A 19921-nucleotide genomic window follows, 5' to 3' on the forward strand; every position below is an offset into this window, starting at 1 on the left:
ATTATACCAATACATGATTAAATAGAATGTAAATCATTAAATTGTGTTGGCCAATGGGTATCTTTATAATACAGTCATTAAGACAAAGAAAGAAGACTTTCACAACTACTACAGTGTTTTTCGCAGAGGATTTAAAAAAATGCCTGTGAGCATTGTTATTCGGTCTTGTCTGCACGGGCACCATTTGTATTCAAATGTTTGATTCTTAAAACAACACAGCAAGTATTGATGTTATTTGGTAGGCATCTGGGGAATTTTGCATTGGATGTTAGCATTTAGATAGCGGAAGAGAACGCTGTGTGGTTGGTTGTTTAAAATACCCAATGTGTAATTCTCTCTTTTTATTATTATTATTATTACTTTGATGGTAAAATTCAACTTGGAGTAACTATAAAAAGCTTGACGCCTCTTTTTAGGGGAAAACACAATCTGTCACCCAAAGTCAGCTGGGCTATATGTCCCAGCTCACCTGGGGCCAGATTACCTTCACTCCTCTTTGAAACCTGTCCTTTCAAACGACTATTTAAGCAAGACGGTCACATTTTGCATGCTTAAGGTCGCCCCATCATCACTTTTGTTCTTTGACAAGTCATCATCCTCAGCTGTCAGCCGAGCTTTGTCTTTTTTGACACATGGCAATAAACTCCGATGAAAATGAGGCTGCTCGGCTGCCTTGGTGACTCATCCTCGTCAATGTCTTTTTATAGAGCCCGGATGCTTTGAATATTACTTCAGTGATGTGTTGAAATTGCATCCTCCTGGTCCATGGGAACGCTTACCTTTTCGGAAAGAGCCCTTGTGAAGTTTCTTGCGAGGGAAACAATGTTTCTCGATGCGCATGCAGCATACTGATCAATTCTCTGCCAGATGGACAGGAACTGAAGTGTTTCTCTCCAACGTTGTGTTGAGAGGCCATCCTAAATTGACAACACACTTCAGCCAATCCCTGAATGACTTGGAAAGACTTTTGTTGGCTGCGCTGGCCGTGTTGAAGTAGCTTGTCAAGTGATTCTGGGGCGAGTTCCAGATCTCTTCCCGAGCTCGCAGCTTTTTCCTCAGAACCCCCAAAGTATCAGCGTTTGGATCTCCATCCCGCTCTGCATTGTTTCCACCCATGCCAACAACATGCTCTGTGATCTCTGTTTTAAAAATAGATGATTAAAAAAAAGAGGAAGTATCGGTGGTGCCTTGCATTTATGCCCCCCTCCGCACTCTATACATTATTAATACAATAACATTCCCTCTCGGTTCACCCAGGAAATGTAATTACTTTGTATAGCCCACAAGTTGTCATTTCCTGTAGCGCCATGGGGAAAATAGAAAGCTATGAAGCAAGTCCCCAGCCAAGAATGAAAAGTAATAAGAGCACAAACCTTTAGTCTTCTTGACTATCGCACACAATAAAGCAGGGGTCGCCAATCATTTTGAAATGGACAACTACTTCTCGGGCACAATTGTCAAGAAGGATTTGGTATAGTACCAAACATAAGTCAATATGCAACACTTGATTTGTATAAATCCGTGTAGCCTAAGCATTGACATTTTCAAATTTCTAGGAAATCATAATGTCCCATCACTGATGAACTAGAACAAGCTTGCTGTGGTCCTTGGGGGCTACTTTCACCTGTGCGCACCATGTTGGTGACCCTTGCATTTGTCACGAAAGTGGGGTGTTGGTGGCAGGACCCAAATGCAGGAGGCAACAAAAAACCGGGCAAGGCAGGGATGCAGGTAAAAAAGGGGATTTAATTAACGAAAACTATAAACAAGGTGCTATGAAAGAATTAACAAGATCAAAAAAACAAAGACAAGGCATGGCATGGCATGGAACACAGGGACACAGATACTACAAGCACAACAGATACAATGACTCCACAAGAACCGAACGGAAAACAGGGGACTAAATACACACAGGCTAATGACAATGACTAGACACAGCTGGGCAAGACACAAGTGGCAAGGGAAGCTGATTGGTGGATACACTGGGAAGGGAAGACACACTCAGGTGGACGTGGTTTGACATAACGGGACAAGGGAAGAAACAAGGAACACATGACAAACGACCAAAAGACAACAAAAACCCACCCCCACCAAACCAAAACATGACATAACCCCCCCCTCAAGGGACGGCTCCCAGACGTCCAACATAAAAAGTCCAAAAACAAGGGCGGGCGGAAGGGGGCACGGAGGAGGGCACACGGCCCACCCATCCGTCCCAGACAAAAAGCAGTTCAGGAGGGCGTCCTCGACGCCCGACAAGAGAGTCCCAGCGGGGCCAGTCAGGAGGGCGTCCTCGACGCCCGACAAGGAGCAGAGGTGGCGGCGGGGTGTTCGCCGCCAGATGAGGAGCAGGAGGCGGCCGCTGGCCGGGCGCCGCCGGAACTGGTGCAGGCGATGGCGGCCGCTGGCCGAGCGCCGCCGAAACAGGTGCAGGCGATGGCGGCCGTTGGCCGGGCGCCGCCGGACGAGGAGGCGGCCGCATTCCATGCGCCGCCTGACGAGGAACAGGAGGTAGCGGCCCAGGCGAAGCGGCCGGGGGCTGCGGCGGCAGCGGCACAGGCGAAGCGGCCGGGGGCTGCGGCGGCAGCGGCACAGGCGAAGCGGCCGGGGGCTGCGGCGGCAGCGGCACAGGCGAAGCGGCCGGGGGCTGCGGCGGCAGCGGCACAGGCGAAGCGGCCGGGGGCTGCGGCGGCAGCGGCACAGGCGAAGCGGCCGGGGGCTGCGGCGGCAGCTGCACAGGCGAAGCGGCCGGGGGCTGCGGCGGCAGCGGCACAGGCGAAGCGGCCGGGGGCTGCGGCGGCAGCGGCACAGGCGAAGCGGCCGGGGGCTGCGGCGGCAGCGGCACAGGCGAAGCGGCCGGGGGCTGCGGCGGCAGCGGCACAGGCGAAGCGGCCGGGGGCTGCGGCGGCAGCGGCACAGGCGAAGCGGCCGGGGGCTGCGGCGGCAGCGGCACAGGCGAAGCGGCCGGGGGCTGCGGCGGCAGCGGCACAGGCGAAGCGGCCGGGGGCTGCGGCGGCAGCGGCACAGGCGAAGCGGCCGGGGGCTGCGGCGGCAGCGGCACAGGCGAAGTGGCCGGGGACTGCGGCGGCAGACAAGGTTCCGGAGCGAGAGGGTGCAGCGGACGAGGTTCAGGGGCGAGAGGTTGCAGCAGACGAGGTTCAGGGGCGAGAGGCTGCAGCAGACAAGGTTCAGGGACGAGAGGCTGCAGCAGACAAGGTTCAGGGACTTGAGGCCTGTCTGACCCGTCACTCCCGACGCCACGGAACATAGCCAGTACCTCCTTCAGCCCGGCAATGGCTCGGTCGCAGGCCTCAAGCCCCTCCTTCGCCCAGGGCTCCCATTCCGCCATTGCCCCCGCTGGGTCCAGTTGTGGTGGAGTCATTCTGTCACGAAAGTGGGGTGTTGGTGGCAGGACCCAAATGCAGGAGGCAACAAAAAACCGGGCAAGGCAGGGATGCAGGTAAAAAAGGGGATTTAATTAACGAAAACTATAAACAAGGTGCTATGAAAGAATTAACAAGATCAAAAAAACAAAGACAAGGCATGGCATGGCATGGAACACAGGGACACAGATACTACAAGCACAACAGATACAATGACTCCACAAGAACCGAACGGAAAACAGGGGACTAAATACACACAGGCTAATGACAATGACTAGACACAGCTGGGCAAGACACAAGTGGCAAGGGAAGCTGATTGGTGGATACACTGGGAAGGGAAGACACACTCAGGTGGACGTGGTTTGACATAACGGGACAAGGGAAGAAACAAGGAACACATGACAAACGACCAAAAGACAACAAAAACCCACCCCCACCAAACCAAAACATGACAGCATTCAAGTTTCTTAAGGCAAGGGCAGTTCATTTCGCTTAACCCAGAAGAATTAGTTATATTTACAACCATGCATGTCCTTTTGTCCAAACACTCTGAAAACAACTGAAAGTAGAGGTAAATGAAATGACTATCATTCCAAAAATTGTTAATTATATAAATGAACAAATGAATATCTCAGTTAAACACCTTGAATTAAAGATGGAAACTTTGGATTTCAATCATTTGGTGACTATTTTTTAATTAATCGTTAAAAATAGTCAATTAAAGTAATTTTAATTGACGTCTATGATATGGAGCCTGAAGGATAAGTCCTGGCTGTTTGTTTTAGGGCAAGAATATTGCTCAAACTTGTCAATAAAGTGTTTTTATGTAAATTGCTCAAACTCATCTCATATTAAGTGTTGCATGAATGTATTCTACATTATTATTATTATTATTATTATTATTATTATTATTATTATTATTATTATTATTATTGTTATTATTGTTGTTATTAACATGAATCATTTTATTGTTGTACAGTTTTTTTTTCATCGCCTACCTGTCAGCGCCATCTTGAGTGGAATATGGTGAACTACAGTCACAGAGCTGCTGGTTCTATGGTCATCTTCTTCTTTGGACATCAAGCTGTACTCCCTGCGTGTAATTGTAATATTAACATAAGGACCATTCAATACTCGACACGTTACGAGGTGCAAAAATACATAAATAAACCATTCCACTTTTTAAGAGAGAAAAAAAAACTCACGGTTTACCTTTTTGGAATTGCAGGGCCGAGGGGTGTATCAAACATCAAGTATTCCCTCGCTTGATTTTCATCTGTTAACGACAGCCATATTTACTTTGCCCAGTAAATTATACCTATACTACAAATTTGTGTCTAAATATGCCCGTGAAAAGAAAATCTTTATCGAAATTGGATTGTTTATTTGTCATACCACCCCTAAAAGAGTAGTGGTATCGTCCACTACCCAAAAAAAACGAGTGAAGCCCTGGATGCGGAGAGCAGTTGGAGGCGTGCCGCCACACGGGGTGGACTTCAACGTTTGACTCCGCCCACACGGATTTTCGACCTCGAAGCGCCTTCTTCTTTCATTCTTTGTTGTTAAACTATTGCCATGGCGGCTTTGTGTGCCATCGTATGACATCGCGCTTACGGTATTGTTTGAAACACTTTATTGAATAACGAAAAATAAAACTGACCGAAACTCACCTCAATGGTCCAGCGATGCCCTATCTGCTGGTGACATGTAGTACTGCACTTTCGACCTTTTCGGTCAAACCGTTTAGTTAGCTCCGCCCCGACTAACTGAGGGTTAAGTGTTTGTAATTTTCGATGCTCCGTAAAAAAATAAAAATAAAATAAACAAATACGTCATAAGACGGCGCATCATAAATCTACACATTTTGTTGATAAAAAAAAATTGTTTAAACCATTTTGTAAAACCCGTGTGGGCGGAGTCAAACGTTTAAGTCCACCCTGCGTGGCGGCAGCACGCCTCAAACTCAACTGCACTCTGCATCCATCCAGGGGAGGGCTACTTTCTTCATCCCACCGGCCGGCGAAAGTGTTGCATTTTATTGTATTTTCTGAAACAAGTAGGTACTTATCACAACGTGAGGCTTAAATGTGTTGGTGCTAACAAAATATAAACGTACTGTTTTGTGCCATACAATCAGTGCCCAATGGAGTCTTCCAGTATCTGGCGCGTGTTGACAAATTAGCATGAAGCTAGTCGACGCACTGCTAGTTGGAGGAAAAAGAAAAAAAGACGCTGCTGCACAATAATACAGTTTATGTTTCATTACTACAACAACAGCAAGAAAGCCGTCGTGGTGAGATGTTATTGGACCATAAAACGCAGGAAAGAAATCGCTGCCGTCTGTCTTTATTCAACAGACCAGACATGATTAACTTTAAGATGCTAAAACTAATAATTCATAATAGTGGATGAGCAAAGCAATTTCACGTTTAACATACGAGCTGTGTCATGTATTTGAGGTCATTTTTGCTCTGTGTTGCCAGCTCAGCATTGCAAAAAGTGCATTAAACATTTCTTTGAAGTTTGTTTGGATTTAAAATACATATTGCGACACTGGTCGTGGAACATTTTTAACGCACTTTGCAGATGAACACTGTATATGATTTAAATGATTTTAAATATATAGTGTTGCTCCTCAGCTAGGAACTTCTGCAGATGTTTTTGTTTTTGACATAATATTAGAGACCCAGTCGAGCGCACGTGTACCTCGTGAAGTGTCTGGTAAACCTTTTATTATTTATTTATTTATTTATTTATTTTTAACAGTCCAGTCAGTGAAGCCGCTGGAAAGCTCAGTGATGCCGGTGAAGAAAAAAAGAAAGCTTCCTGATCCAGATGATCATCAACACAAGCGCAAAGTCACAAAGTAAGCAAACACTTTTTATACCTTCCTGATATTGCTTTTTAAAAAAAAAAAATTAAATTCTTTTTTTTTTTTTTTTTTTTTAAATAAGAATTAAAGTTAAAACCCTTGTTTGATTTTTTTACCCTGAATGTGTATGTATAGTATAGTGTTTATCACAAATAATTATGGATATTTGGAGGGTGATTGCCGATTCCAGTAGTTGGCAGAAAAAAATTCCGATCACCAATTAATCTGATGATTAATTAAAATGCATAAAATAACTTTTTAAATTACTTTGTCCTTTTAGTATAGTGTAATTTTGCAACTGAGAAAAATCATCACAAATTAGTTTATTTATGTATGCATTTATTTATTTGTTTATTTTTAAATGACATTATCCTTGTCTAATGTTGTAGAGGTGTCCAAACTACAGCCCGGGGGCCACTTGCGGCCCGCCGTCCATTTTGTAGCGGCCCTCGGCATTTTTTTTTTTTTTTTAATAACTGCTGACACGTTCTGACACGCAATTCTTTTGGGTGCGGATGATTTATTGAGCTTTTGTTGATTTGCAGAGAAACTATTGACAATTACAATGGTAATATTGCTCTTTCTAATGCCTCATGAATTAAGATATTTCTTTTTTTTTTCTGATTTGTCAACATATCAGATGAATGATTAGCTAAGTATTAGAATTGGCATCTTATCACTGATGATTCTTTTACTTAATTCCTCAGGGCAGGGGTGGATTTATTTAAAATCATGCAAAATTGTTTACATTATGATGTTTAACAGGTGTTAAAAATGACTTTAGAAAAAAAATGCTAAAGCGCCTATAATATATAATTGCTTGATTGATTAGTTTGAGTGTGTTCAAAGGATCCATATGAAAAAAAGTTTTTTAATTTATTTTTAGTAGAGATGCATGATAATATCGGTGGCCGATAATTATTGGCAATTATTGACCTATTTGACGTCAAATAGATGCACCAGATAATAGAGATGTCATACAGATAAATAGAGGTGGGAATCTTGGGGCACCTCACGATTCGATTGCGATTACGATTCAGAGGCTACGATTCGATTATAAAACGATTATTGATTTCCCCCCCAGGCAGCAGAAAAAAAACAATGTATTTTGGTGCTTTTAATGTTTCGTACATTAGTTACAAAAATAGTACAAAAGTCCTCTCAGGCCTACATAAACTACTATTTCAGTATCAAGTTAACAGTTCAAAACAGTAAATAAAATACTCAAGTCCTCATTCTGTAACAACAGCTTTTAAGTATATTCAGTCTTCAACAGAATAAAACATAGCATTGAGCAAAAATATATTATTTTTATCCACTCAAAAGTGCACTGAGGTATAAATGAAAGACAATGTGAACTACTACTTCAATACAAATGCCTAAAAAAAAAAAAAAAAGTGCTTTCCTGCTTTTTAAGTTGTGTAAAGATGAACATGTAAACATTAAAGTTTCTCAGAGGTACAAAAAAAAAACAAACCCTCAAGTGCTTTTCTGCTTTTTAACTTGTGTAAACATGAACGTGTAAACATTAATGGGATCGTTCGGCTTTTTTAACATGAATCTCAATTTGATCCTCACCTCCCGTGTGTGCGATCAGCGCTGACTTCTTTCTGACAGCGTTCGGTGACACCAGTTCTGGTTCGACGGTTTGGCTGGGGTCTCGGAAATAAAGCGTTTTTCTTCTAAAAACTTTTTGTTTTCAAAAGCGTGATACATTTCCACCACAATACTCTTTTCTGAATAAAGTCAGACGCCATTACCGCCAGCCACTACTTTTCTGTTCGTTCGTTCGTATCACTGCGCGGCGCCCTGTAGAACGCTAACCGACGCACTGCAGCCAGCTAGCTGATACTTCCGCCTGAAGTTGTTTGCCTTTTCGGAGCAGGTCTGATCTCACGAAGAGGTGGGTTGGTCAGCTCAGCCATGCTTGTTGTTGTTTTGAATCTCGAGGCGTGAGTTGTGGATGTGTACTCTCGGTCCGTCCCAAAAGCGTCCCGAAGACCGCGCGCGCTACTGCGTTTCAGTTCCGCGTACTTTTCGCTCCGGTTCACTTTAGTTTCGCTTCCCTTGGAATATTTATATAATCGGAATTTGGACGTTTGTGAATCGTTCTCGATTGTTCCACGGCCGAATCGTGAATAATCTAAGAATCGGAAATTTTGCACACCTCTACAGATAAACCAGATCATAAAGAAATTTGCAGAAAATTATCGACAATTATCGACCAATTTGATGTCATACAGATAAACCATATCATAAAGAAATTTGCCGAAAATTATCGGCAATTATCGACCAATTTGACGTCAAAAAGATTAAGCAGATAATAGAGAAATCTGGCGATAATTATCGGCAATTATTGACCAATTAATGTCAAACAGATGAAGCAGATAATAGATAAATCTACCAAAAATTATCGGCACTCATCGACCTATTTGAGATGATACAAATAAACTAGATAATAAAGAAATTTGCTGAAAAATATCGGCTGTTATTGACCAATTTGACGTCAAACAGATTAACCAGATAAAAGATTTTGGCGAAAATTATCGTCAATTATCGACCAATTTGATGTCATACAGATAAACTAGATCATAAAGAAATTTGCTGAAAATTATCGGCAATTATCGACCAATTTGATAAACAGATGAAGCAGATAATCGAGAAATCTGGCGCTAATTATCGACAATTATCGACCAATTTGACACCATACAAATAAACTAGATAAAGAAATTTGCAGAAAAATATTGGCAGTTATTGACCAATTTGACATCACACAGATAAACCAGATAATAAAGAAATCCGCCGATAATAATCAATATGCCGTGTCGGTCCATCTGTTGTGGTTGTGGCTCATATCAATAAAATTGAGCTTCATGGTGCTTTACATACATTGAAACATTCCGTAAAGTTTACATGACGTTTCAATGTATTAATTATCGGCTGACTTATCGACATCGGCACTTCCTAAATGATTGCTTTATCGGTATCGGTAGAAAATAGCAATATCGTGCATCTTTTCGCCACGTTCGAATGAAGTCATCCGAAGAGAAATGAATGTATTTCTTCTCCTTCGCCCGAAGGCGCATCTCCGCCCCCAAAGCCGTCGGCGCCAACAAGCCCTTCTCTGCCAGAAAGTGCCTGGTTTGGTTCCGCAAGTACGCCGGCCCAGGTGACGTGGTCGGCCCCGAGGCCATGGAGAAGTTCTGCGAGGACGTCGGCGTCGCGCCTGACGACGTGAGTCCGCCGCGTGTGGATGTGGGACACGAAAAACAAACGACAAGCACCGACGTGTTCACTTATCTTCCGCCCGTGTTGCAGGTCGTCATGCTGGTGTTGGCCTGGCGTCTGGGAGCGGCCAACATGGGTTTCTTCACCAAGGACGAGTGGCTCAGGGGCATGACGACCTTAAAGTAAGACCAGCACTATCGATTATGCATATATTAGTTGTCGATTTATTTGATGATTGATTACTTGTCGATTAATTTTGACAGCTCTAGTAATATATTAGATATTAGAACTATAGAAACAATGCACAGAAACATCACAGAATAACATGTTTTTTTTTGTGTGTTTTTTTACTCTTCCCTGAACATGTTTTTGATCTACAAAAAAAAGAAAATAGTTTGCCTAATTTTTCATTTTTTTCTAAAAAGTATATGAAATATTGTAAGCTAATAATATGCTCCGCTTGATCAATAACAATGGGCGTACATATAAGGGGGGGTCAAAAAAAAAAAAAAAGTTAGTGAACCTAAATCAATGTTTGAAAACAAGCTGTTCTAAAAGATGAAATGTATTTTCCCTTCAGAGTTAAATAAAACAAAAGAGTAATAAAACATACTGTTAGCCACTGTAATATTATGCATTTCATTGCAGTGATTTTTGCATACCACTAGAGGGAGCCGGTGTACCACCAGCAGTGCACTTAACTCATTCACTCCCAGCCATTTTCACAGAAGCAAACCCGTTCGCTCCCGGTTGTTTGACTGGATTTTGACTGATTTTGCAAGGCCCACAAAATATTGTTCTATTGCTATAAACGCATGGAACCTATTAAAAGAAAGATTAAAGTCTCTTCTTTCATCAGGAAAAAAAAAGTATGTTTCTATCTGTTTCCGTTTTGCAGCAATTAGCATTAGAAGAGAGCTAAGTTTCATCAGTTTTCACAAATCTATTCAAAATTGTAAGTAATTTAGCTTTTTTTTTTCTACATTGCTGCCACCTGCTGGCCGTTTGTGTAATAACTACCATTTCTGCAACCGTCCTTTGCAGTTGAGAGGCTGCATCAAAGCCGTTTTGTGTGCTCTAACATGAAAAATAAATAAATTAAAAAAACGTATAAATACGTCTTTGGGACACTTAAAACATAAAAAACAAACAAAAAAAACAACATATTTACATGTTATTGGGAGCAAATGAGTTAACCACACTGATAATGAATCACTGTTGGTGCATTTTCATCCACAAATTTCTAAATCCCAATTTTCCGAACATTCTGCGAGCAGTTGATGATGCGTCGACATGATTTTGTGCGCAGGTGCGACAGCACGACGGGCTTACGAGGCAAACTGGTCTCGTTGCGCGCCCAGCTCAACGACGACGACGCCGTCTTCAAAAGTGTCTACAGATACTCGTTTGACTTTGCCAGGGCGAGTTGACGGACGTTTTGTTTTTGTTATTTTTTCGTCTGTCGTCATGTTTGTTAAAGTGCGTCTCCTTTGACATCCGCGTTCGTCCAATCAGGATAAAGACCAGCGCAACGTGGACATGGACACGGCCAAAAGCATGCTGACTTTGCTGCTGGACGGAACGTGGCCCCTCTTCCCCGCCTTCCTCCAGTTCTTGGAGGTCAGTCAGAAAAAACGAGGGTATCTTTTAGTCACGGGCGACAAGGTTTTGACGTACATATGTGTTTTTAACAGCAGTGCAAATCCAAAGGCATGAACAAGGACCAGTGGTGCAACGTGTTGGAGTTCAGTCGAAGCTTCCGCACGGACCTGACAAACTACGACCAAGACGGAGCTTGTGAGTCGTCCCGCGGATGCGATAGTTTTCTCTTAGAAGTCACCTGAAAAAGTGCAGTGGACAGTTTAAAGCTATCATTTATAATTGTTTCTTGAAATTAAATTGTGTTAAGGGTTTATTATTTGCAAGCTAGTTCAGGTCTACTTAGTCACGTTGTCATCTGTCATTTTTTTTTTTTTTTTTTTTTTTTTTTTTTTAAATAAAGTTGAACTTTAGCCATCTGAAATTGACTTGTGTTGTTCCATTCCACAGGGTCGGTGCTTCTTGACGAGTTTGTGGAATGGTACAAGGCTGGCGCGGCCTCCTAGCTAGCAAGCGCATGACAACACAACACGAAAGAAGAGCTCAGCAAATGCAGGAAGAAGCTGTGCATAGTTTGAAGAAATAGGAATCGACCGCACTTTGACGGACTGTGACTGCTCACGCAATCGCACGCGCACTTCTCAAGGGATGTCTTGCAATATTTGTTTTCTTGACTCTTGGTTGTCCCTCATTTGATTCTTGTTTATAGATGTTGATACAAATAAAAATGTTGAATGTTTTTCTTTGTGCTTTATGTTGATGCTCAAATGAATGTTAAGCTTGGAAAACAAGTTTTTTTTTGTTTTTGTTTTTTTTGTTTGTTTATAAATTAAAGGATGGTTGGTCAACTTTTGGCCAAGCACTTATTCATCATGAGCAAATGTTCATGGTCGCTATGCTAATGTCTTTTATAGACACAAACGAGTCACTTCTAGCGGGAAATCAGCCTACTTTGCACCAATCTTTGCAGTTTCAACGTGGGTTGAGACTCGAAAAATTAACCACTTTGAGAGGGTTTTATCATCCTCCAAAAATTTGAACTGGAACCGTGAATTTTGGTTGGTATGTCTATCATGAGTGGAACCACAAAAAGAGATTATCTCAACAACCAATGGCCAACAAAAGTGCCATTTTGGTCTGAAGCGGCCATTTTAATATCATTTCATCCATTTTCATTAGTCCTTGAAAGACAAACCTGTCATTTTACCAAATTACAACCACATTTATAAAACAGAGTTGTAATGAATTTTATGATTTCTATTTCCTATAAACATTTTTAGTCCATTGCTGGAAAAAAACAAAAAACACGATCATTTACGACTATGCTATACTGAACAAGACTAGGTGCGGGATAACCTGACCTAACAGTCCAGTCCTGGTACCGTGGAGCACTGCAGGACACGCAGGTAATTCTTGACCTTATCCGAGTTTCGACGGAGATATGAGAGCCTGTCGTTGCGGTCCAGCGAGCTCAGACCTCCTCTTTTGTTGAAGGCAAAGGCGGACGAATGGAGCGCTCGCTCAGGCTGGACGGGAACGACTACGTTAAATGAGCACACCCCGAAGGTGAGGAAACAAAAGATTCGAATCCAAATTACACTCTTGGTCGTAATTCCTGAAAGAGAAGTCAAGCCAAAAAAACGTTTTGTTTTGCTTTGTTTCTTACAATTTGTTCTATTTCCCCCCACTAGTCAAAACACAGCATATTGATTAACCTTGCATTTATTTAATATGAATAAAGCAGTCAAATCCCCGTTTTCTCGGGCGGCCATTTTGACACTTGCTGTCGACTGAAAATGACATCACAGGGCTCAGCTTGTGAACGTCACATGTTGTGATTGGTCGTGAATTAAGTTTGTTTTTATTATGGACAAATACTTGTACACCTGCTATACAACATCCAATCCAAGAGCTTTATGAAATTGTGCCTTTACAAAGGTACAAATTATAGAATTATGCCGCATTGAAAATAAGTATACTTAAAACAGGACCATATTGAGTGTTACGCAAGCACAGACACATTTTTACTTCCCTTTTGAAAAGATTACATTTTACTTTCTAATTGTGTCATAAAGGTTACCAGTAACAATGCTAGAAAAAAGTTTAGAAATAATTGGAGTCTTTTTTTTTTTTTTTTTAAAGTGGAAGTCAACCTTAAACATTTGACAATAATGTTATAGGTGACCTCACCAGCCTTGACATGACATTCTGATTAATATTTGTGGAATATGAGTTAAGCAGCAAAATCCAGCCATTTATAACCATCACAAGGGGCGGCCATTTTGCCACTTGCTGTTGACGGAAGACGACAATGTTGCTCCGGTCTCAGCTAACAACCAATCACAGTGCAGCTTCAGAAAACAGGTGAGCTGTGATTGGCCCTGAGCAGATTCTCATCTTTGGTCGACAGTAAGTGGCAAAATGGTCGCCCCCGCCCCCCTGAGATGGATGAAAAAGGCTGGATTTAGCTGCTTAGGCCAGAACCGAGATTGGAACCCAGATCTCAGAACTGAAGCAGGTGCACTAGTATTTTAGTAATACTAAACACAAGTACACCGGATTGCTGTAAAATAATATCAAGGATTTTTGGGCTTACTGAAAGTTGCTGTTCAAAATACACGAGTCAAATCGACACAAACAGTATTTACCATTTTATTGTCATCCTTTTTAAATAAAAAATAGAATCTAGAGTCAATATACATAATGTACAAGTTGGAGTGCATTCTAATACAAGCGTGCTTTCTGAGCACAGATGAGTGAGTCCAATCGGCCGCCGCCCTCAAAGCGCTCCGTGTCAAGATTAGCGCTCAACATCTGTGATGCTTCCACTTGCGCGTGGCCACGGCGATGTTGGCGTCCTTCTTGTGCCAGGGGAAGAGGCGGGCGATGGCGAGGGTGCCGTCGGGCCGCACCGAGCCCGTCAGCACGTAGAGCTGCGAGCGCCCGGGCCGCACCAGCGCGTTGGCGCAGGGCAGGTTGATGAGCAGCCACTGGTGCAGCAGGTGGTGGGTGTCGTAGGGCAACAGCGGGCCCTGGCGGATGAACTCCACGCGGCCCTCCACCTCATACTCGGGCTCGCCCGTCAGCAGGCGGCGCCGGCGCAGTTTAGCGGTAACAGCTGAGGGAAAAATATATATATATTGCATTAAACTAACAAACCAAAAAAAGTCAACAGTTAGAAATCAGTGCTTTTATCGGATGCTGGCCATTTGGAATCATTTACTCGGTTCCCAAAAGGATTTTTTTAGAAAATTGCAAACCCTTTTTTAGTAATTACGCACAGATTCTCGCTATTAATGGAAAGTCTCAGTTACAACCTACATAGTAGACTCAATATACAGAGTGGCACTGTATAGGGTGCAAGGAGTGATTCCCAACCAGGGTTATTATAATTTTTGAATTTTCATCTTAGTTAGTTTTTAAATTTAGTATTTTTTTATTATTATTTAGTTTTAATTAGTTTTCAGGGTGATTCTGTTAGTTTTTATTAGTTGTAGTTATTTAGAAATGTTTTGTTTTAGTTTGATTATTATTATTATTATTTTGTTTTAAATGTGTAGGACTTGCTCGCAATATTTAAAAAAACACCATGGGAGCGATGTCATCTGAAGGTGCTATTCTATTGGCTGCTGCTAGATGACGTCATTTCTGTGTGACACACTTTCAAACAGCCTTATTCCGGTTAATATCAAAATAAATCTACTTAAAAATCACATTTAAAATTATCCCCAAAGGTTTATGTATTAAATTAATTACCAAAGACTAAAACGAAAGGACATTTTGCTATCATTATAGTTTTGTAAACATAAAATGTAGTTTGTTTGTTTGTTTTTAAAAGCATTGCCGATTTTATTTGGTTCACGAAATTGTTAATTTGAATTTTAGGTTTGTTTGTTTTTTTTTTTGTTTTTTTTAAGTTAACTAAAATAACTTTGTTCCCAACACAGCCGGTGATTTGATCAAACAATATCAAAATGGATCCCAATGCTTACCAAAGTCATGTTGGCAAAAAGAATCCAAAACTGTTTTCATAGCTGGAGCTTCTTCCACCATGGGGCAGTTTTGACAGGCTGCTTTGGGAAAGTCTGCAAAAAAATAAATAATAATAATAATAATATGAATTAAGCCATCATATGACAAAGAAACAAAAAAAAAAAAAAAATGAACGTGAAAATATATTTCAGAGCAATCCTAAGAATCTTCCCAAACTAATCCCTCACCAAGTACACATCCAAATGGTCACTTTTATTTTCAAATCTCAATTGCAAAAATATTTGGATTTTGTTTCATATTTTGTTGATTTTTTTTTTTTTGCAGTGATATCACATTTGCATCCATCATCGCTTTTTGTTTTAACTCCCTACAAATTTGAGATACAGTAAAAAATGTCAGACACAACTATTGTAATTTGAGATTCATAATACAAAAAAAAAATAAAAAATTACATTCATGCAGGATATTAAAAAAAAATACTTGACATTTTGACTCAATAATTCAGCAATTTGTGCAAATGTGATCATTTGCTCAAATCTGGCAATACTGTGACAGATGACTAAAAAAAAAAAATATTTTTTTTTTTTAATCTCTAATGATAAGACACTGGTGTGGAAAATAAGCATTTTATTTTTAAATTATTTTGACTCCATACATATTTTTTTTTAATGGAAATGATCTTCCGAAATATTTTTAAAATACACCGCACCTTTTTTTTTTGGTTTTGTGTCATGTAAGTGGCGTGTTTACCTTTAGCAAAATGGCTGAACTTGGCGTGCGGAGACAGGCACTGGTCCTCCTCGGTGGGGAAGCGGTCGCAGTCAAGCGCGTGGGGCCAAGGATGCCCCTGACAGGCGAGCACGGGGGCACAGCTGTCCCTCACGGCCACGCACACACTCCGACAGGGCTGGATGAACCTGAAGGCGGGAAGGGACGTTAAAAAAAAAAAAAAAAAAAAAAAAAACTCGAACGACGTCCGACGCGCGATCGAGGAAGGAAAAGCGAGCTTACGTGTCGAGACAGACGGGAGCGATGATGGAGCAGAGGAAGGCCCGGGCTTGGGGGTGGCAGCCCGTCTGCAGCAGCGGCCTCCAGTCCTCCGAGCGCGGCACCACTTCGCCCTCCAAGTTGCTGTGGCCCAAGAAGTTGGGCAGACGCATCTCCGAGTAGCCCACGTCTTTGCAAACCTTCATCTGGTTGGGGATGGCCACGCAGCGGGTGGACTGGCCCAGGTCGAAGGCCTCCAGCGGGGCCAGGAGAGACGCGGCGAGGAGGAGGAAGACGACGAGCGCGGCCATTGTCGAGAGCGGATGACAGGAGGGTGACGGCGGGCCCGATTTATATACCGGTGCGAGAGCCAGCCCCGTCAGTCTGTAAGTCTCTTATCAAGTACCTATCAAAAGACGCTGAGACGATGTGTTTGGAGACAACGGCTTTTTTTTTTTTTTTTTTGTCATGGCTGCAGACAGAGAGAGGGGGGGGGGACCGTGTGTGTATGAAGCCGGGGGGGTGGTGGGGGGACAATGGGCAGTCACAGCCCAGCTTTCATCAAGTTGAACCCACCCAAAAGAGGAGAGTGTGGGGACCGGTGACAATTTCGTCGACGAAAAATTTGTCCCTGACGAAAATGAAACGAAAACTAAAATACAAGTCATTCATTGAGACGATAACTAAAACTAAAATTGATTGACAATTTTGTCACTGACTACAATAAAAATGAAAACAATGCTGTGCCAAAAAGCTCTAAGGGATGCAAGGGCGTTTCAGCTGTCCTGCACTGCAACTCCTGAACAAAATATGAAGTGAAAATGAAATGCTGCTTTATAAGTGTGGCCTCAATTGAACTCACTGTACATCCTACTATGTAGTTGCCTCTGAGAAATATATTTTGGGAGTGAACATAAACCTCAAGCAGACATACAGTCTGACTTTTTGACAGTGGGCTTCCTTTATTGGAGGTTTATTAGCAAAGCAGTCTCTCCCTCAGGCTTTGATCTGCCCAATTTGGATGCTTGCAGCTTTATTTTGGTGGCGACTTTCTGGGTTTAATGATCCGACGCTAGTTTGTAAGCCAAGCCGTGTTTTCATAAATGAAGTGCGTGGACATCCTATTGTAATGGATGAGCAGTGTTGATTTATCCCTTGTCAATCATCAGCTGAATGACAATAGAGCATCTTAGGTTTTGGTTTGATGTCGTCTGCCTCCTGATGTAAATGTGCATCTCGAGCCTCTGGGCATTTTCAACACTTTTTCTTGACTTTGAGACCTGCTGGTGTTGTCGTTAAAACGTAGACCAGCGCTGCCTGCCTGCAGCCGCCATGTTACAGCCCATTCCCATGACTTGGTGGCTGGTTCCAGCTCGGGTAGACGAACGCGGCCCGTCAGAGGGGACTAACTGGGCAATTAGAGTCACAGGCCAATTTGGGAGAACAATGGCTCCACATGTTGAACACGCTCCCCCCTGCCAGCAGCCCAGCAAGGGTGTGTTGTTGGGCCTAATGGCTGCCCCGTAGACACCCTGTCTGTCTTGGTAATGCACCGTTTGGCCGCCTACTACGCTTGCAGACACACAGGCCTCTAAACGGAATGAAAGACACTTTTACAACTTTGTAATATGACATGCAAATTTTTCTTTCCGAGCTTAGCCGCTATTTGAGAAGAATAAAGTAATATTTTGAGCAAAAGATAGAATTGATTTAAAAAACGTTAGACTAACAAAAAATGTATTTAATTAAACAAAAAAAGTTTTTTTTGTTTTTTTGTTTTTTTTTAGAAAAGTGTTCAAGAGAAAATATTTCAAAATTTGAGGAAAAAAGTTGTCTAAAATTGGAAAAATATAAGAATTAAAGATAATTTAACTAGAATAACGTAGGAATTTAACAAGAATAAAGGTTGGAATTTCTCCCGAAATAAAAGGTGTAATAATTGCAAAACTGCACTTAAAAAAAAAAAAAAAAAAAAAAAAAAAAAAAAGCAAAAATTGAACTGCGTTACAGCGAGGGAGCACTGTATTCGTTCCGGTACCAGTCTGAAAACAAAGTGTTATCAAATGTCCCTAATAAGGATAGTTGTAATATCACGAAAACAAAGTCATTATGACAACAATTTCATATTACACGACTGAAGCATCCGTTCATGTGAATTACAATAAATATTATGAAAGCAAACGTACATTGAATCATCCATGCTAACTGGCCAGGATCAACAAGACTTTACGCTCTTGACATCAGTTCTTTTAAGTTTTTTTTTGTTTTTTTTTTGTGAAGTCCAGTCAATATTAACTATATTTTTCTCTCCCCCATTTTGGCCAACAAAGCCACATCAAAGATGGTGGGAAGCTGTGAAAGAAAAGATTCAGGCGGCGGTGGTGGAAGGGGTGTCTAAGATGGGGTGGGGTGGGGGTAATCACATAAAAGCTGTCTCCTCCCAACATATAAGAGACTCATTAACTTAACAGATTGAACCCCCCCGCCCCCTTCCATCCTGCTGGGCTCCAGCAAGACTGACAGTGTTGGTGGAGACTGTCACTCGCACTCAATTGTCACATCCAGTCTCCGGGGCCTCGCGGGCAGACGCCACCACAGCGAGACGCACAGACGACAAAAACGCACCTCTACTCGGCAGACTCCACTGGGGTAAGCAGACGGATTACTATTTATAGTAGTTACCACTCTATAGTCTGACGTCTCAGTTGGCCTCACAAAGAGATGACGTCCTTTTAACGTGTGCAGGAGCGGCTCCGTGATGCTGATTTCCGCAAATGTACGCGTGGATGGACAATTCTCCCGCACGGTCTAGTGCGTCAGCTAAGTAAGTAAACATTACGACGCGCATCGTACATAGACGTCATGTCTTTATATTTGCAGCCGCTGATAGTCCGTTGTTCTCACGTGAAAAGCAAAACTAGTAGAGTTGAAATCACTCACTCACTTGACCGACAAGGCGACAGGAAGAACTTAACATACAGTATAAGACCAAAGGGAAAAAAAAAATCAAGATGCACTGGATTAAAACCAAGATAAGTGAAAATTTAACATGTCAGATATTTTGAAATTTTAGAAAATTATTTACCGTAGAAAACCATACAGAGTTAACCTGGCAATAGCCAGATGGATATGCGCTTCACTCAAGAGGGAGCTCTCCGCAATATCATCTGGTACCTCTCCATAGTAATTTGATCGGGAAAAGGCGGGACATCCTGTATAATAATTCGAGCTGATTGGACGATGCGTCATTTTACACGTTTGTTTTAACCAGTCACGGCCATGGGAGAAAATTTTGTCACGAACATCTTACCAGCTAGAAATGCACGAAGCGCCCCTCGTTCAACATTCAACAAGGAAACGGTGAGTAATTCTGCGAGAACAGAATTAATTGCAGAGTCCATTTGTCCATGTTAGGTTTGTTTGTTAGACCCGCTGTGTCGGTATTGGCTTCCTGGTTTCGTCACAGTTGCATATCCCACCCCCAAACACAATGTCGCTCTGTGATTGGTCGGCGGTTATCAGCGGGAGCGGTACAAGATGTATCCTCTGGTGTCTATGAACTCACAAATATTGCGAGAATTCATCTTGCGAGAGCAAGGTTAATAGGAAGTTGTTTTAAGTTTTAATATTTTGAAGTTACAAAAAATTAGTTACCGCAGAAAACCATAGGGAGTTGTTTTAAGTTTTCATGTAACATTTTAAGACATGCCAATGACGCCGGGAACTCTGAGCCTTTTGTTTAAATTAAAAAATAAAAAATAAAAAATAAATAAATTAAAAACTCATCATTTTTGCAAATTTGAAAAGTTGTTAATAATTGTTACTTGGAGTTGGCAATTTTTGTTTTAAATTTTGACAC

At 42.0% G+C, this 19921-nt stretch overlaps 3 protein-coding genes and 1 long non-coding RNA gene across 5 annotated transcripts; 2 read left to right on the forward strand and 2 right to left on the reverse strand.

Moving 5' to 3' along the window:
- Positions 1 to 1573: 1573 nt before the first annotated feature.
- LOC144016627 (uncharacterized) lies at positions 1574 to 5311 on the reverse strand. Its single transcript, XM_077517967.1, has 6 exons — positions 5054 to 5311; positions 4596 to 4659; positions 4382 to 4476; positions 3278 to 3383; positions 2846 to 3172; positions 1574 to 1624 (listed from the first exon to the last, which is right to left on the reverse strand). Exons 4-6 carry the CDS (start codon positions 3380 to 3382, stop codon positions 1574 to 1576), a joined length of 483 nt encoding a protein of 160 aa, XP_077374093.1. The 5' UTR covers position 3383; positions 4382 to 4476; positions 4596 to 4659; positions 5054 to 5311.
- Positions 5289 to 11821, forward strand: LOC144016349 (DCN1-like protein 5). 2 transcript variants are annotated; one of them, XM_077517354.1, is made up of 8 exons: positions 5289 to 5439; positions 6150 to 6249; positions 9336 to 9489; positions 9574 to 9665; positions 10793 to 10904; positions 10999 to 11103; positions 11178 to 11280; positions 11533 to 11821. In XM_077517354.1, exons 2-8 carry the CDS (start codon positions 6182 to 6184, stop codon positions 11586 to 11588), a joined length of 690 nt encoding a protein of 229 aa, XP_077373480.1. In that variant the 5' UTR covers positions 5289 to 5439; positions 6150 to 6181; the 3' UTR covers positions 11589 to 11821. The 2 variants fall into 2 exon arrangements, with proteins under 2 accessions (XP_077373480.1, XP_077373481.1); XM_077517355.1 differs by having other exon boundaries at positions 11181 to 11280.
- Positions 11822 to 12346: 525 nt separating this feature from the next.
- On the forward strand, positions 12347 to 18886 carry LOC144016353 (uncharacterized). Its single transcript, XR_013282894.1, has 4 exons — positions 12347 to 12488; positions 12577 to 12648; positions 18534 to 18711; positions 18808 to 18886. It is a non-coding gene; the product is annotated as an uncharacterized LOC144016353 (long non-coding RNA).
- Positions 13756 to 18018, reverse strand: szl (sizzled). The gene is made up of 4 exons (XM_077517371.1): positions 16087 to 18018; positions 15826 to 15992; positions 15075 to 15167; positions 13756 to 14200 (listed from the first exon to the last, which is right to left on the reverse strand). Exons 1-4 carry the CDS (start codon positions 16371 to 16373, stop codon positions 13890 to 13892), a joined length of 858 nt encoding a protein of 285 aa, XP_077373497.1. The 5' UTR covers positions 16374 to 18018; the 3' UTR covers positions 13756 to 13889.
- Positions 18887 to 19921: the final 1035 nt, after the last annotated feature.

This window comes from Festucalex cinctus, chromosome 3, assembly GCF_051991245.1.
Source record: "Festucalex cinctus isolate MCC-2025b chromosome 3, RoL_Fcin_1.0, whole genome shotgun sequence".
In the NCBI taxonomy this organism is placed as follows: Eukaryota; Metazoa; Chordata; class Actinopteri; order Syngnathiformes; family Syngnathidae; genus Festucalex; species Festucalex cinctus.

What these genes read in the sequence shown, in the direction of transcription:
- szl (XM_077517371.1), bottom strand. Translation starts at nt 16,373, where the DNA reads ATGGCCGCGCTCGTCGTCTTCCTCCTCCTCGCCGCGTCTCTCCTGGCC. An exon ending in GTTCAGCCATTTTGCTAAAG is followed by an intron (nt 15,168 to 15,825) that starts GTAAACACGCCA and finishes ATTTTTTTGCAG; the next exon opens with ACTTTCCCAAAGCAGCCTGT. An exon ending in TTTTTGCCAACATGACTTTG is followed by an intron (nt 14,201 to 15,074) that starts GTAAGCATTGGG and finishes TTTTTCCCTCAG; the next exon opens with CTGTTACCGCTAAACTGCGC.
- LOC144016627 (XM_077517967.1), bottom strand. Translation starts at nt 3,382, where the DNA reads ATGACTCCACCACAACTGGACCCAGCGGGGGCAATGGCGGAATGGGAG. An exon ending in CCATTGCCGGGCTGAAGGAG is followed by an intron (nt 3,173 to 3,277) that starts GTACTGGCTATG and finishes TGTCTGCTGCAG; the next exon opens with CCTCTCGCCCCTGAACCTCG. An exon ending in AGCCCCCGGCCGCTTCGCCT is followed by an intron (nt 1,625 to 2,845) that starts GTGCCGCTGCCG and finishes TGGTGCGCACAG; the next exon opens with GTGAAAGTAGCCCCCAAGGA.
- LOC144016349 (XM_077517354.1), top strand. Translation starts at nt 6,182, where the DNA reads ATGCCGGTGAAGAAAAAAAGAAAGCTTCCTGATCCAGATGATCATCAA. An exon ending in TCGGCGTCGCGCCTGACGAC is followed by an intron (nt 9,490 to 9,573) that starts GTGAGTCCGCCG and finishes CCCGTGTTGCAG; the next exon opens with GTCGTCATGCTGGTGTTGGC. An exon ending in AGGGGCATGACGACCTTAAA is followed by an intron (nt 9,666 to 10,792) that starts GTAAGACCAGCA and finishes TTTTGTGCGCAG; the next exon opens with GTGCGACAGCACGACGGGCT.